Raw genomic sequence first — 15,168 nt, 5'->3', positions numbered from 1 at the left:
ATATTTTTTTCGTTTTTTTTTTCATAGATTTTATAATGTTTTCAACAATTTTACATTGATTGGAGCAAAAAAAAATTTTTTTTGCGCCTTTTTGGTTCTGCAGAATAATTTGAGATACGCCCTTATGGTTCTAGTAACGAGATATAAAATTTGTACTTATTTATTTATTTTCATCATCGTCCCAACTTGAGTATAATTTAAAATAAAAATATTAATATGGATTTTAATTTCTTGTTGGCTGGATTTACATGCCAGTGTAAATTCAATTTATTATAAAAAGTCCACTTACATTGATCATATTTCATAGTGATGCGATTCCTCGATTTTAATTAGTTAAAATTAAGAATAAAGAGAGAAAATAAGATCGTCATGATTGGTCCTTTTTAAGGAGTGGGGGTAAACTTTACCATTCTGGTAGTTAGTCAAAATTTAGTGGAGGGAGTGATCCGTCTTTATATATGAGTCACACGGTCAGTAGCAGTCATAACGCTCGAAACGTTGCGCTGTACGCCTCGCAAGTTAAATTCTTCATTTAGTGACGATCAATTGCCTGAATCATCATGGACTGTGGTTTTCAAAAATTAAGGTGCACAAGTGCAAGCATCTTTGTGGTAGAGGACTTCGATAAACTTCTCTTCACCAACGAGACTGGGACAATTACTCCGATATACAGGAAGTTTTGTTCAGCCGTCGACGTTAACGACGTTTGGGGCTTCAAAGTGGAGGTTAGCCACAACAAAAAAGATGAACACTGGATCTCCTTGGGGATCCTTCCATTGAAATCGGAGCATTCCGAAATCAGCTTCGAGCTCGAATGCTGTGTAGTGGATGAGGGAGGTAACCTACTGAGACTGCCTAGAAAAATACATCCTTTCAACGACTACGACAATTATATATACCTCGGAGATTTCTTCAAACGAAGTGACCCCGACTTATTGCGTCTACTGGTGGACGGAAATCTAATTTTACAGATAGAGCTGACCATTTTTCTAGGCGACAATGCAGATAATTAGATACTTAAGTTCCCGAACTTTGAGTTGAAAACGGCCCTTTTCAGGGCCACCAAATTTTTTACACGTAAACACTTACTCAAGTTTTATATATACCTCAACTCATATCCTTTCTCCAAAACTCTTTCAAAATTAATATTTATTTATTTAATGCCTGATAAAGATAATTAATGATACTGAAGTTAGCAGACATCTATTAATTTTTTAATTTTTTTTTTAGATGATAAATCATAAAAAAAAATATTTGAAAAAATTGCACTTGTAGTTATTTTAATTCTCTACATGTGCATATTTTTATTTTATTTTTTTGCAATGAAATCGTTGAAAAACAAAAATTTTTAAATGTCTGCTAACTTCAGGATCATATAAATTTTCCCTATATTATTATTTCCACATTAATGCCTACTTTTCAAATGTCAAAAAATTTCCAACATATGCTTATGATATACGATTTAGCCGTCTTAAAATTTCCAATTTTTTTTCAAACCTAAAACTTATAAACAAAATCTGTCTATCGGTTGATCCTGCGGGCCAGCCCTAAATCTTCCCACTGTTTTCGAGCTCTTCGAGTATTCACAACAATGTTTTCGACCTCGAGGAGCTCGGGAAGTTTTGGGGCTGGCCCGCAAGGTCAACTGATAGACAGATTTTCTTTATATGTAATTATATATCAGCAAAAACAATTAAAAATCGTTCTATAAAAAATATATTTTAAATAGCAACTTTTAGCCGATTTTTGTATTGATTTTATATATTCTAAATATATTCAAAATATATCTTAGAATATATTAAATATACAAAAAAATATAGGTATGGTAATATAAAAAAACTATATTAGTAATATATTTTTGAGGTTATCACCAACATAGAAAATAAAATTTAAAAAATTTATATGAAAAATATATTTTTTTGTATATTTTTATACATTCTAAGATATTTAAAATATGTAAGATATATACGAAAATCGGCCAAAAGTAAACTATATTAAATATATTGTTTATTTATATTTTATATATATTCATATATTATTTATGTATTTTGAATATATTTTTTTATATAAAAAATATTTTTTTTTTTATATTTTATTATATATTTTTTTTATAAATTTTTTTCATGGGGGGTAAGTCTCAATATTCTGACTCAGAAGTACTACATTTTGTCCCGGTCCTCAAAGAAGTTAATTGTCATTCAATACTTCTAAAAAATTCGATCTTGTTGATAATTTTAAGTAGTCAGTCTAATGTGTGAAAATTTCCAGTTCATTATCTCCATAGTTTAGACTCTAATGAGTATTTTTATATTTAACGTTAATGACAAATAGGATTATTTTAAAGGACAAATTACCTGAAAATGTTCTGATAAGATCATTACTCATAATAGTCTAGTCGAGAAGATGAAAATCTTCGAAAAATAGTTACAAGTCTCCTAAAAATATTGTTGATGGCCTAAACGATCAAAAATGCCGTCCAGAAAAAAGTGTTTTTTCGATTTTTTTTGCAAAACAAAATTACATTTGTTATTAGCAAAAAACCATTAAAAAAATTAGCCGTCCAGCTTTTCGACAAAATCTCAAAAAGTATAAGGGATAGTTCAATTATTAAAAAAGTTTCTGAAAGAGCAGAAAATTTGAGTAAAAAAGTTCTTGACTTCCTGAATTGTAGCTCCAATATTTATAATTTTTAATTAACGTTGAGAATCGGTTTTTTCGCGGCAGATGAGGCATGTGCGCTCCGCCGCTCTAGTTAGCGTAGTTGTTAAATCATTTTTTTATGCAATTAAATATTAATTAAAAAATTTGAAAAAATTCTGGTGTCATCTTGACACTTGAAAGAATATGATTTTGCGGTACTAAAAGTTGTATCACCATTTTTCAAAAAGTTATTCGATTGTTAATTAACGTTTTTTTTACGGGTATGTGTTGTCATAGAAGGCGGTGTAGAAGTTTAAATAATTAATCTATAAATTTTTAGTTTCTTGGAGACCTTGTTATAAACATACTCAACAAAATGACGTGATAAAAGTTTAAAAAATTTTTTTATGTCATTAGTTATTAATTTTTGAAGTAACAAAAACTTTAAAAATTTAAATAATGTATGCTAAATATTTTTTTGTTTTTAATTTTAAGATATTACTAATATCATATTCTTGTTAGGTATTATATGATTACTTTTTTAATTTTTCTTGCTATTTGTTTATAAATTTTTTATAAACAAATGGATTAATTGAATATTTTTGAGAATTTTTTTTCACCATATTGTTAGCGTAAGAAAATGATGATTTAAAAAAGAAAAATTTTTTTTTAGTAGCAATATCTTAATGTTTATAATCGTTTTTTTCATATTTCAATTATTTGAATAAATAGTTAAGGAATTGTTTTTATTTCAAAAATCATGATTTGCATTTCTAAATATAATGGTGAAAAAATGATGAAAAAAAGAACATTAAAAAAATGACAAAAACAGCAACCTCCAACAATATGGCAAAAAATTTTTTTCATATATGATATATTATATTGTATATTATATAAAATCATATAGAGATTTTGGCCGATTTAATATAAAATTATATACAGTAGTAAATATATGTATTCATATATGTTTTTTATATTATTGTATTGATATATTTCCTTTTATATTCAAAAAATATAAAATTTTTATATGAAATGACACATATGGTAGCATATAATTCATATTATATATAGCACCATATATTTTATTCAGTGTATGTATATGTATATAGGTATATTAATTCGCATCAAATCAACTAATTTTGAAAATTTTAACTGCAATTCAAAGAGTATATTAAAATTTAGATCTAATTTAATTGGAGTTGGTCATACGAATAAGAAACTTTATTTTCCATACACAATATAAATATATGTTTTTATATATGATAAAAATATATTTTTTGTATATGATTATTGACATATATATTTTATACATGCTAAACATAGACGGACACGTATAAGATGAGTATTATATTTTTTAACATAAAAAAACATATATCAGAAAATATAGTTAAATTCGCCACATATATTTTCTAACATTTATCATACATTTTTACATATATGTTATTTTCATACAGGCAATAATAGTACATAAAAAAATTACTAAAAACTAGTGCGCTGTTGTCGTACTTCCGCGATTATTTTTTAATCACTTATTTTATTAAAAAAAAATTTTTGTTATGATTTAATGGAATAATAATAAAAATATATTCTCTTAATTCTTAAAACAAAGTCAATTTATAAGATATATTATCATTGAAATTTTAGTGTGAAGGAGTTGTAATCTTGCAAAAATACAATAGAAAATCTATGAGACCCCTTAGAAAGATAATCGGTCTCGAACCTCCTTAAACTTACACTTGATGGTGTCAAATTGACACAAAATATTTAACCATTTAATTTTTGTACACGATAACACAAAATTTTTATCTGTCTAGCGATTAGGATCTCTTTAAATTTAAGTAATTTCGTAAGCTTATCGATGATCCTTTTAATGACCTGGCTATTCAAATCCATAACTAAAATATGCATAGTAATGAGATATACTTAAGGTGTGATCATTTTACTTTCAATGAGTTTAAAACTAACATTTGAAATCCATCAAGTTGAAAATTAACATTTTAGAATCGGCGCCTGACTGTTTATGTCTAATATGAAAAATTTTTTTTCAAAATATTGTCTTACTGTACTTGCACACAAAAAAAAAAAAAAAAAATCTAGGCGTCGGTTGGCCCTGCGGGCCAGCCCCAAATCTTTCCGCTGTTTTCGAGCTTAAGGAGCTTGATAATACTTTTGTGTGCCATTGTTTTCGAAAAAAAACCATTTTAGTATTTCTTTCTCCCACGATATCTACGGAACGAATTGACCGATTTTGATGGTTGAGGCGTCAATTGATGTATTTTATCAATTCTTAGAGCTGATTAGATTTTGAAGATGATCGTATGAGTCGATTCTGAAAAATCAATAAAAAACTGAAAAAAAAAAAATTTTTTTTCCGTAATCCACCAATATTTTCGAGTCCACTTGATCAAATGATATGAAACTTTCAGAAAAGTTGATGGCCAACCAGATCTTTCGATTGCCGCCTTATCCATCCAAATCGGTTCATTAGTTGAAAGTGATAGACCGGTCACACACATACATACATACAGACACTCGGACATCATTCTGAAAATAGTGAGAATAGCTTTCTAGGACCTCAAAACCTCGACATCTGATGAAATTTTGATTTTAGCAAATCGGAGTGAAAACAATAACTTCCCAATTTTTCGAAAATCGTCGATTTTCTTATTGGAAATTCAAGAAAACGCGCCGATTGCCACCTCAAACGTCAAATTCGGTTGATTAGTTCAAAAGATATCGGCGCTGAAAAGTTAAAAAAATAACATTTTATGTTATTTTGTCCGGATAAATCAAAATATAATGTGCCAAAATGTGTCTGAAAACATACCAACTCTTTCTCTGTATAATCTCTTCCGATGATCAGATAATGTCATAAATCTTGTTTCTTAGTTTGACAGCAAAAAATTGAAAAACCCAGTCTTTAATGTTTTTCTCGGATATTCCATATATTATTGCTCTGACCTAAGTCAAAACTCATTCAAATCTTGATTTTGATCAATGACATTGATTTCTGCCTCAACACATTTATTTCGGAGAACATAATCGATAATAAAAATTTAAAAGCCGCTTCTTCCTTAATGATTTTCGATTCTTAACTTTTCAAACTCTAGCATAAAACGTAACTTGTTAGAGCTTGAAAAGCTCATAAAAAAATGATTCCATGTAATAGCATTTTCGAACTCGAAAATATATTCAGAGTGATGTTTTCAAGCTCCTTTGGAAATTTTTAACTTTTTTTGACATTTGAGAAGTAGGCATTAATGTTGGAAAAATATTGGAGGGAAGATTTAGATTAATTACCATCATCCTGAAGTTAGCAGACATTTAAATATTTTTGAATTTTTGTTTTTCAACAAATTAATTGCAAAAAAATAAGATAAAAATATGCACATGTAGAAAATTAAAAACACTCCAGGTGCAATTTTTTCAAATATTTTTTTTATGGTTTATCGTCTTAGAAAAAAAACCAAAAATTATTAGACGTCTGCTAACTTCAGTATCATCAATTATAGACATAAAATTGTCTAACGTTCCCTGTGGAAAAGGTCTTATAAAATCTCATAAAAAAAATTGGCTATGAGAAAACGATCAGTATTTGTCGACGAAAAATCTCAAAAATTCTGATACAATTATTTTCTCATAGATGGTGCATCAAAAAAAATTTTTTCTTAAAATTCTCATATAAATTATCAGAATCTACACTAATGGAAAAAATTAAAGGATCAAAAAAAATTCTAAATTTTTAGGCGATTTTCAACAGGCTCTAACTTTGAGAGAAATGGTCGTACAAGAAAAGAAAACAGAGGAAATTGTAGCTCCAAGTATCTACTTTTTGGAATAAAATTTCAAAATTTTTTAGCGTCAGCAGTATTTGAGTAATCTTAGAAAAACCAACGACAAAAAAATTTTCAAATTTTTTTAATTTTTTTTTTTTGGTCTCTGGGCGTGGAAAAAATTATTTTTGCTTAACCACTATGAGGATCGGAAACCTTCATTATTCAGCTTTAATTTCTTTTTTTATGGACCTTGATACGTCCACTTCTCGCCGAGATACCGGTCTTCAAATGGAAAAGGATCCTTTTGTCTTTGATTATCGATATCTCAGAAACCAATGATCGCAAAGAAAGTTAATGGTGGGTTTTAAAAACTTGAATAAATTCCCTTCAACGATTAGCCATTGCTTTTTCGAAAAAAAAATTTTTTCCTATCGGAAAAAAGGGCTTTTTGTGGTTTTTTGGAAAATTAAGCGCTGAAACGAAAATATTGTGGAAATCGATAATGTTGACTGTGCATCTTACAGTTCAATATGTCCACAAAAACCCTGCAGAGAGCCAGATTAATACAACCAGCCGTTTTTTTGTTTCACGCGATCGAATTTTTGAAAAAATTAAAGGATCACGTTTTTTGCTCTGAAAAGCTGATAATCTTTAACAAGATGAAAACAAACATTTTTTCTGAGCTTTTAAACAATTTTAACAATTTTATTGCAGACAGTGCTTAAATTTCCAAAAAAGAAAAAACTTTTTTTTCGAAACAAAATTTTCAAAAAAAAAATTTTTTCAAAAAGTCTTTTTTTTTGGAATAACTTCAGGAAATTTACAAAACCAACACCCAATAATTTTTAACACGTTTACGTCGCTGCAACCCGTGATTTTACTGATCTGTCAGTCATTAAGTTCAAAAAAAATTTTTTTTTTTGAAAATTTTGATTCGAAAAAAAAGTTTTTTCTTTTTTGGAAATTTGAGCACTGTCTGCAATAAAATTGTAGACAAAGCTCAGAAAAAATGTTTGTTTTCATCTTGTTAAAGATTATCAGCTTTTCAGAGCAAAAAACGTGATCCTTTAATTGTTTTAAAAATTTGATCGCGTGAAACAAAAAAACGGCTTGTTGGATTGATCTGGCTTTCTGCAGGGTTTTCGTGGACATATTGAACTGTAAAATGCACTGTCAACATTATCGATTTCCACAATATTTTCGTTTCAGCGCTTAATTTTCCAGAAAACCACAAAAAGCCCTTTTTTTGTGGCATTTTTAAATTCATGCGACGATAGGAAAAAATTTTTTTTTCGAAAAAGCAATGGCTAATCGTTGAAGGGAATTTATTCAAGTTTTTAAAACCCACCATTTACTTTCTGTGCGATCATTGGTTTCTGAGATATCGATAATCCTAGACAAAAGGATCCTTTTCCATTTTAGTCCATCGGCTGAAGAGGAGGTCCCGTAAACATTTTGTTGGCACCGGGTAAATCCAACTGTTTCTTATGTATTTTGGGCCAAGGATCACGATAATTGGGTCCATTTTGTTCAAAAGTGGTGCAAACAATTGTTTATAACAATTTAAATGTTTAAATCAAAATAACTCCCGAACGGCTGGTTTGTCGGGGCAGTGTAGAGAAAAAAAAAAATGTTTAGAATAAAAAAATACACAAAAAAGGTATCATGTGTTTTTTTTGCATCTCAAATATTTCGCGAGGTATAATAAAAAAACCAGCCGGCGCTCGGACCTCTCCCTCTGGCACTAGCGACTGCCTATGCGCGAGCTCTCTCTCCGCCAAATCGCGTCAGATGCTTGATTGGTCGGAAGTTTTTTACATTAAAAATCATATAAAAATAACAAAAAAATCGATTAATTGTCGATACTACCAATCGACAGCATTTTTTCTGAAACGAATTTTTGTCGTATCGTCAAAAGACGTTTTTTTTTTTTGTTCACAAATGTTATAAACAAATGCATTTTTTCTGAAACGAATTTTTGTCGTATCGTCAAAAGACGTTTTTTTTTTTGGTCACAAATGTTATAAACAAATGGATTTTTTCAACGTCCGAAATGGGTTCAAAAAATCGAAAAAATGTCGATACTACCAATCGACAGCATTTTTTCTGAATCGAATTTCTGTCGTATCGTCAAAAGACGTTTTTTTTTTTGTTCACAAATGTTATAAACAAATGCATTTTTTCTGAAACGAATTTCTGTTGTATCGTCAAAAAACTTTTTTTGGTAGTATCGACATTTTTTCGATTTTTTGAATCCATTTCGGACTTTGAAAAAATCCATTTGTTTATAACATTTGTGAACAATAAAAAAAACGTCTTTTGACGATACGACAAAAATTCGTTTCAGAAAAAATGCTGTCGATTGGTAGTATCGACAATTAATCGATTTTTTTCTTATTTTTCTATGATTTTTAATGTAAAAAACTTAAAAAAATTCCGGCCTATCCAGCATCTGACGCGATTTGGCGGAGAGAGAGCTCGCGCATAGGCAGTCGCTAGTGCGCGAGGGAGAGGTCCGAGCGCCGGCTGGTTTTTTTATTATACCTCGCGAAATATTTGAGATGCAAAAAAAACACATGATACCTTTTTTGTGTATTTTTTTTCCTCTACACTGCCCCAACAAACCAGCCGTTCGGGGGTTATTTTGATTTAAACAATTAAATTGTTATAAACAATTGTGTTCAGTCACGAGCTTAATCATTTTGAAAAGCTTCGTGTACTTTCGCTACGTACGGGAGCAGCCGAACTTGCTACTGACTTGAATGTCAGAATAGTGCCGGGTCACTCGCTCTTTGGGCCCGACACATACAATTTCTTGCTCATGACCGTGCCACGTCGGCATGAGAACTCGCTACCAGCCGGCCAATCAGAGAAATTGGCGGCTAACTATTTCCTGTTGGCGAGCTTTTAAGCCAATGGGAAAATTCGTTACTACAGCCATGCTGCCACGTCACCACCAAGCAGCCACGAAGGAAGAAGACGACGTCTCTATTTCTAATCTACATCGGGCAGTCTTACTAACCACCACGCGTTTTTAACCGCTTCACTTGTCGCATTCGCTATCGCTTATCTATGTAGTTGCATTCGCTCTTAAGTATTTTTCTTACATTTATTCAGTGTACATATTGTTAAATAAAGATCTATTCTATTATTTGTAATTTTTGTGTTGATTGTTAGTTATTGAATTAACCACACCTACACCAGAATCCCACAGAGCACTCGCTCATTTTACAAATTGTTTGCACCACTTTTGAACAAAATGGACCCAATTATCGTGATCCTTGGCCCAAAATACATAAGAAACAGTTGGATTTACCCGGTGCCAACAAAATGTTTACGGGACCTCCTCTTCAGCCGATGGACTATAACGAATTAATAGGGGAACCTAGGGGATGAAGGCCCCCCTCAAAAATTTAGTAAAATTTTTTTTTTCATTTTTGGTCAAATCATGTTATTTTTGATATTTTAAGCTGATCGGCGATATCTGGGGCATAATGGACCACCTGAAAAAAATTTTCTACAAAAAATTTTTTTTTTTCTCAACTAAAATGAATTTGAAAAATTTACCAATTAAAGCTCTTTTAGGTCAATACACTAAAAAAAAATTCGCGAAGTGTTTAACAGTTTAATATAAATTCATTGAAATGTTGGAACTCCGGACAGGAGTGAGTTGGGAATGACATAAAATCCACGTTACTCCGAGATCACTTCGCTAAAAAAACTCCCAAATTCCCCGTAAAAAAAAATTTTTTTTGTAATAAAATTTCTCATACAATCTATCACTAAAACTATATTTCTTTACTATCTTTGTGTATTCATCAGGAATTCATCTGGAATTCATATATATTTGTGTCAAAATATTACTTCTACATGATATTCAGCGGATCACCTGTGGAATACCGCAACTTTTTTACACCGGCAATTTTTTAAGTTCATTTTTTACTTAAAAAGACTTGAAGATTGGGGGTGTATGCAGCCAGTTTACCGGGTATGGTAAAGATGGACCAGGGTTCGGATCTCCCGAATCTCCGTCGGGAAACCCATACGGAAAAATTATATATCCGTATATATTCGGGCAAATCTGAATATATGCCGCATATATAATTTTTCCGTGTGGGAAGATTGGTGGTAAAATTTGAGTTGTGGTTAATCAGAAAGAATAGTGAAAGAGTTACATGAAATTTTGTTAAAAGTTACTTTACTTTTAAAATTCTCTTTATTTATCATTTTAGTTATTACATGTTTGTTGTCACATAGTTTATGTTTCTTAAGTTATATTATTTTGTACCCGTTTGCTCGCAAACTTTACAAAGTTTATTGATATGTTTTAATTTTGTGTTTTTATATTTATTTAGTGTTTGTGTTTCATTTTGGCTAAAAAATTTTGTTAAAAAAAATCCCTTTATGTTAGAAGTTAGTTCTGAAAAAAATAACAACAATAATAGTCGCATCGGTATTGGCGACCCATTGAGAACTTAATTAGCAGTGGAGGAAAAATTTTCTCATCTGTGAGTGGTTCGCAGTTACCGATGCAAAATAATCAGAAAAATAATTGCGTCGGTATCTGCGATGCAATGACAATGTAATCAAAGTCACGAGAAAAATTTTGCATAATTTTCGGTGGCCTATAAAAATTATATGGAATTTTTCGGTGATAAAAATTTTGACACTCGATGATTTTCTTTGACATCTTGGGTACTCAAGTGTAATTAATTTGCTTACAGGAATAATAAAATAAAATAATTTTAATTTTTCAATCTACACTTAGAGAATTTTACGGTATTTTTCACGTAATATTTTATAGAAAAATGACTATACGTATTGTATAGCATGACGGCATTATAAAATTTGTAATTTTGACAAAGCAACATATTTAAATATATTTTGAAAATTTTTACTGGCTACATCGCAATTTATTATACTAAATTAGAGTATTGAGTATAAAATAAAAGCAACAAATGAAAAAAAAATCGGTCTGTCAGTTGACCATGCGGCCCAGCCCCAAAACTTCCCGCTGCTTTCGAGCTCAAGAACCTCGAAAACATTATTGTGAATACATTTTCGAGCTCGAAAATACGTTTGTATGCTGTTGTTTTCGAAAAAAAACGTTTTTAACCATTTTTTCTCCAACAATATCTCTCAAACGAATAAACCGATTAAGACGGTTGAGGTGGCAATCGACGCGTTTTATCAAATTCTAAAGCTGATCAAATTTTGAATTCGATTTATCGAGTCGTTTTTGAGATATTTCAGAAAAAATAAAAAAATTTTTTTTTTTAATTCTTTCGACAACGTTTTCTTTTGAACGAATAAACCGATTTTGATGGTTGAGGTGGCATTCGACGCGGCTTATAAAGCTATAGAGCCCAGTTCATTTTGGAATCAATCCATTGAGCACATTAAAAGTTATCCAAAAAAAACATTTTTGAAAAAATTTTATTTTTGGAATATCTCTGAACGAGCCCTACCGATCAAGCTCAATTTTCTCACTGCTTCAAGATATTGACAATCCGCGTCGAATGACACCTTAAAGTTCAAAAGCGGTTCATCCGTTCAAAAGATACAGGTATTTACATACGTACGTGCGTACGTACATACATACACTCGGATATTATCTTGAAATTAGTCAGAATAGCTTCCTAGGACCTCAAAACGTCGACATCTGATGGAAATTCGATTTTCGTAAATCGGACCGAAACCAATAACTTCCCGAATTTTTGAAAATTTACAATTTTCTTAGCGGGAAGTTAAAAATTCATAATTTTCAAAATATATTTCGATATTTTTTCTCTGCTTCCACTAATAAACCGATTTTTCTCTTCCCGACCTCAAAAATTCAAGAATTTTATATCAATAAAGTTTCTATTCATTTATTTTAATAATTCTAATTTTTAAGAATTATGAAAATCATAATTTTAAAATTACGGCTTTCTTTTTAGTCCTAAGAAAAAATAATAAGAGACATTTTTTTTTTTATATTAAATTTTGAACACCTTTTACCCAAATAATTTTTTTGTATGGCCAATATTTTCACCGTAATTCCAAAATTAAGATCCATATGAATAATTTAAATTTTTGAGAATTATGAAAATCTTAATTTTCAAATTACGGCTTTCTTTTTAGTCCTAAGAAAAAATAATAAAAGACATTTTCTTTTTTAAATTAAATTCTGAACAACTTTTACTCGAAAAATTTGTTTCTACGGCCAATATTTTCACCGTAATTCTAAAATTAATATTCATATGAATAATTCAAATTTTTGATAATTAAGGAAATCTTAATTTTGAAATTACGGCATTCTTTTTAGTCCTAAGAAAAAATAATAAGAAACATTTTTTTTTTCAAATTAAATTTCCTAGGACTTCTGCTTAAAAAATTTTTTTCGACAACCAATATTTTTTCCGTAATTTCAAAAATTTGACACCAGTATTTATTATTGCTTGATTTTAAATTAAAGCAAAAATCTTGGCCCTATTTATGACACTGAAAGTAGCCGACGTCTAATTTTTGAATTTTTTTTTTAAACATGACATTTTAAAAAATTGCACCTATAGTTTTTTTAATTTTATATATGAGCAATTTTTTTTTTTTTAATTAAATTCTTGAAAAATACATTTGAAAATTTTTAACTGTCTGCTAACTTCAGGATCATATTTTTTTTTTTAATTTTTTATTCAAAGATAATTTGTATTTTTTAAAAATAGAAAGTGATATTTTGAATTAAATTTTTGATTTTTATTCTGCATTCATTAAAAAATTTTATAAAAATTTAATTTGGAAAAATTAACTAAGTGTAAGTGCAGTAGACATCCGACAATTTTTTAATTACATCTAAAAAAATTAAATAAGTAAAGTAATAAAATTTTAAAAAAATGCATCTACTGAATTTCGAATTGTCTAAATATGAATTTTTTTTTTTTTTATTTTGTAAACATTTCAATTTATTATTTCAAAGTTTAAAAAATTGTCAGATGTTCGCTAACTTTACTGTCATAAAAATTAATTATTACTCTTAAAATAAAATTACTTATATAAAATAATTAATTATATTAAAATCAAAACAAAAAGAGGATTTCGTTTTATTAATATTTTATTTTTCAAAAGACATGATTAAGTCTATGGTGCATTATCATTAATTTTAATTACATTATTATTTAATTATTTACAAAAAATATATTAAACTTATTAAATAAAAAGTAAATTTTTAAAATATAATTTACCATTTTACTATTTACATGAAATACTTGATATTTAATTTATGAAAATAATAAAACCTACAATAATATTTTACAATAAAAAAAAACTGGATGATAAATAATTATGTACAAAAAATTATTGAAACTACAAAAGCTTACGTCTCTTAGCAGAACACAAAATACTGCCCATGTCGTAATTATTTTGACGCTTACGGCTGTGGTCCAGATCCGCTTCAGTTGAGGGTACAAGCTGGCAGGTACTTCCAATGGAATTATCCTGAACTTCTACATCAGGAGGTGAAGAAGTCGATGATCCATCTGATTCAGATTTTTTCTTCATCAGTCTATCACGATACTCGTGATAGCTGATTTTTCGTCGAGTCCTTGGCTTCTCGACTTCAGGGTTACCGGAAACGATTTCTGGATCCGATGAACTGGGGGTCGTCGCTATCCGATTCACTGCAGTCACTTTGACCGATGGATTTTTAAATAATCCCATCACCCGGTTTTTTATCCTGGGTGACATTTTATCTAAAACCGCTTTGAACTCCCTGTCCATCTTAATCAGTAAATCGAAGGTCACTTTGGTGTCGAGGAGCCAAAACCAAAGATTCCCGTCTATGACTTGGGGAATCTTCCACTGCGATGATTGGATGGTGAAATAAATACAGAATGACGCCACAACTGCCGGTTTATATTTCACGCACATTGACGTCATCTGTAAAGTGTAATTAGCCATCTGCAGGAAAATCTTGCATAATTCCTTGCAAGCTTTTATTTCCCCACAGAATTTCTTGATGTCATAATGAGGGTGACTAACCCCCATCTTGAATCCAAGTGTTCCCAGAAGAAGTTGCTCATTTGAAGTTAGTGCCTTGACCTTCTCCTGGTTCTCGGCAAAAGTAGTGTCCAGTTGGTGAACTTCGTATTTGTTGAGGCAGACATGAAGAGCGCTGATGACCGCCTGCGATTTTTGTGGCTCTTCTTCCACCTTTGCCGCCAGAAAAATCGCTGCCGTGGCAATTTCATACCGGTGAAACTTGGCTAATGAATGGTGAATAAAAAATCTGTGCATGTACACAATGGCAGTGTGCACACAGACTTCTGACAACTCTAGCCGCTTGCCCAAATCAGTTATAAGGTAAGCGGCTTGTTGTTTGTGATCTAGCTCCTTCTCCGCGCTGATGCCATCCTTGGAACTAGGAGAGTTCTTCAACTCTTCTTTGTTGAAATACCACTTTTGAGCCATTTTTATTCACAATTTTTCACTGTTAATTTAACTTCACTGGAAACTTTCTTACTCTGCACTGGAACAGCTTAAGCACTTTGAAATAACACAATTTGGTTTTTTCCGTAACTTTTGAAATATTCTCAGATGAACTGTTGGGTATGAAGTTCGAGAATAAAGTGAGGAAATATTGACAAGACACTATAATTTAAGGGATTTTATAACAAAAGAAATTGTCACAACAATGGGTATGGGGGTAATTAAAAAGTAATAGTTTGGGGCTGAAGAAATGTACTTGATGTAATTAGGAAAAGGCAATTAGACGTAG

At 30.2% G+C, this 15,168-nt stretch overlaps 1 protein-coding gene across 1 annotated transcript; it reads right to left on the bottom strand.

Moving 5' to 3' along the window:
* Positions 1-13,757: 13,757 nt before the first annotated feature.
* Positions 13,758-14,861, bottom strand: LOC130670100 (cyclin-T-like). The gene has a single exon (XM_057473300.1). It carries the CDS (start codon positions 14,859-14,861, stop codon positions 13,758-13,760), a length of 1,104 nt encoding a protein of 367 aa, XP_057329283.1.
* Positions 14,862-15,168: the final 307 nt, after the last annotated feature.

Source organism: Microplitis mediator, chromosome 6 (genome assembly GCF_029852145.1).
Source record: "Microplitis mediator isolate UGA2020A chromosome 6, iyMicMedi2.1, whole genome shotgun sequence".
In the NCBI taxonomy this organism is placed as follows: Eukaryota; Metazoa; Arthropoda; class Insecta; order Hymenoptera; family Braconidae; genus Microplitis; species Microplitis mediator.
Note: the sequence above shows the minus strand (reverse complement) of the source record. Positions and strands in the feature narration are given on the sequence as shown.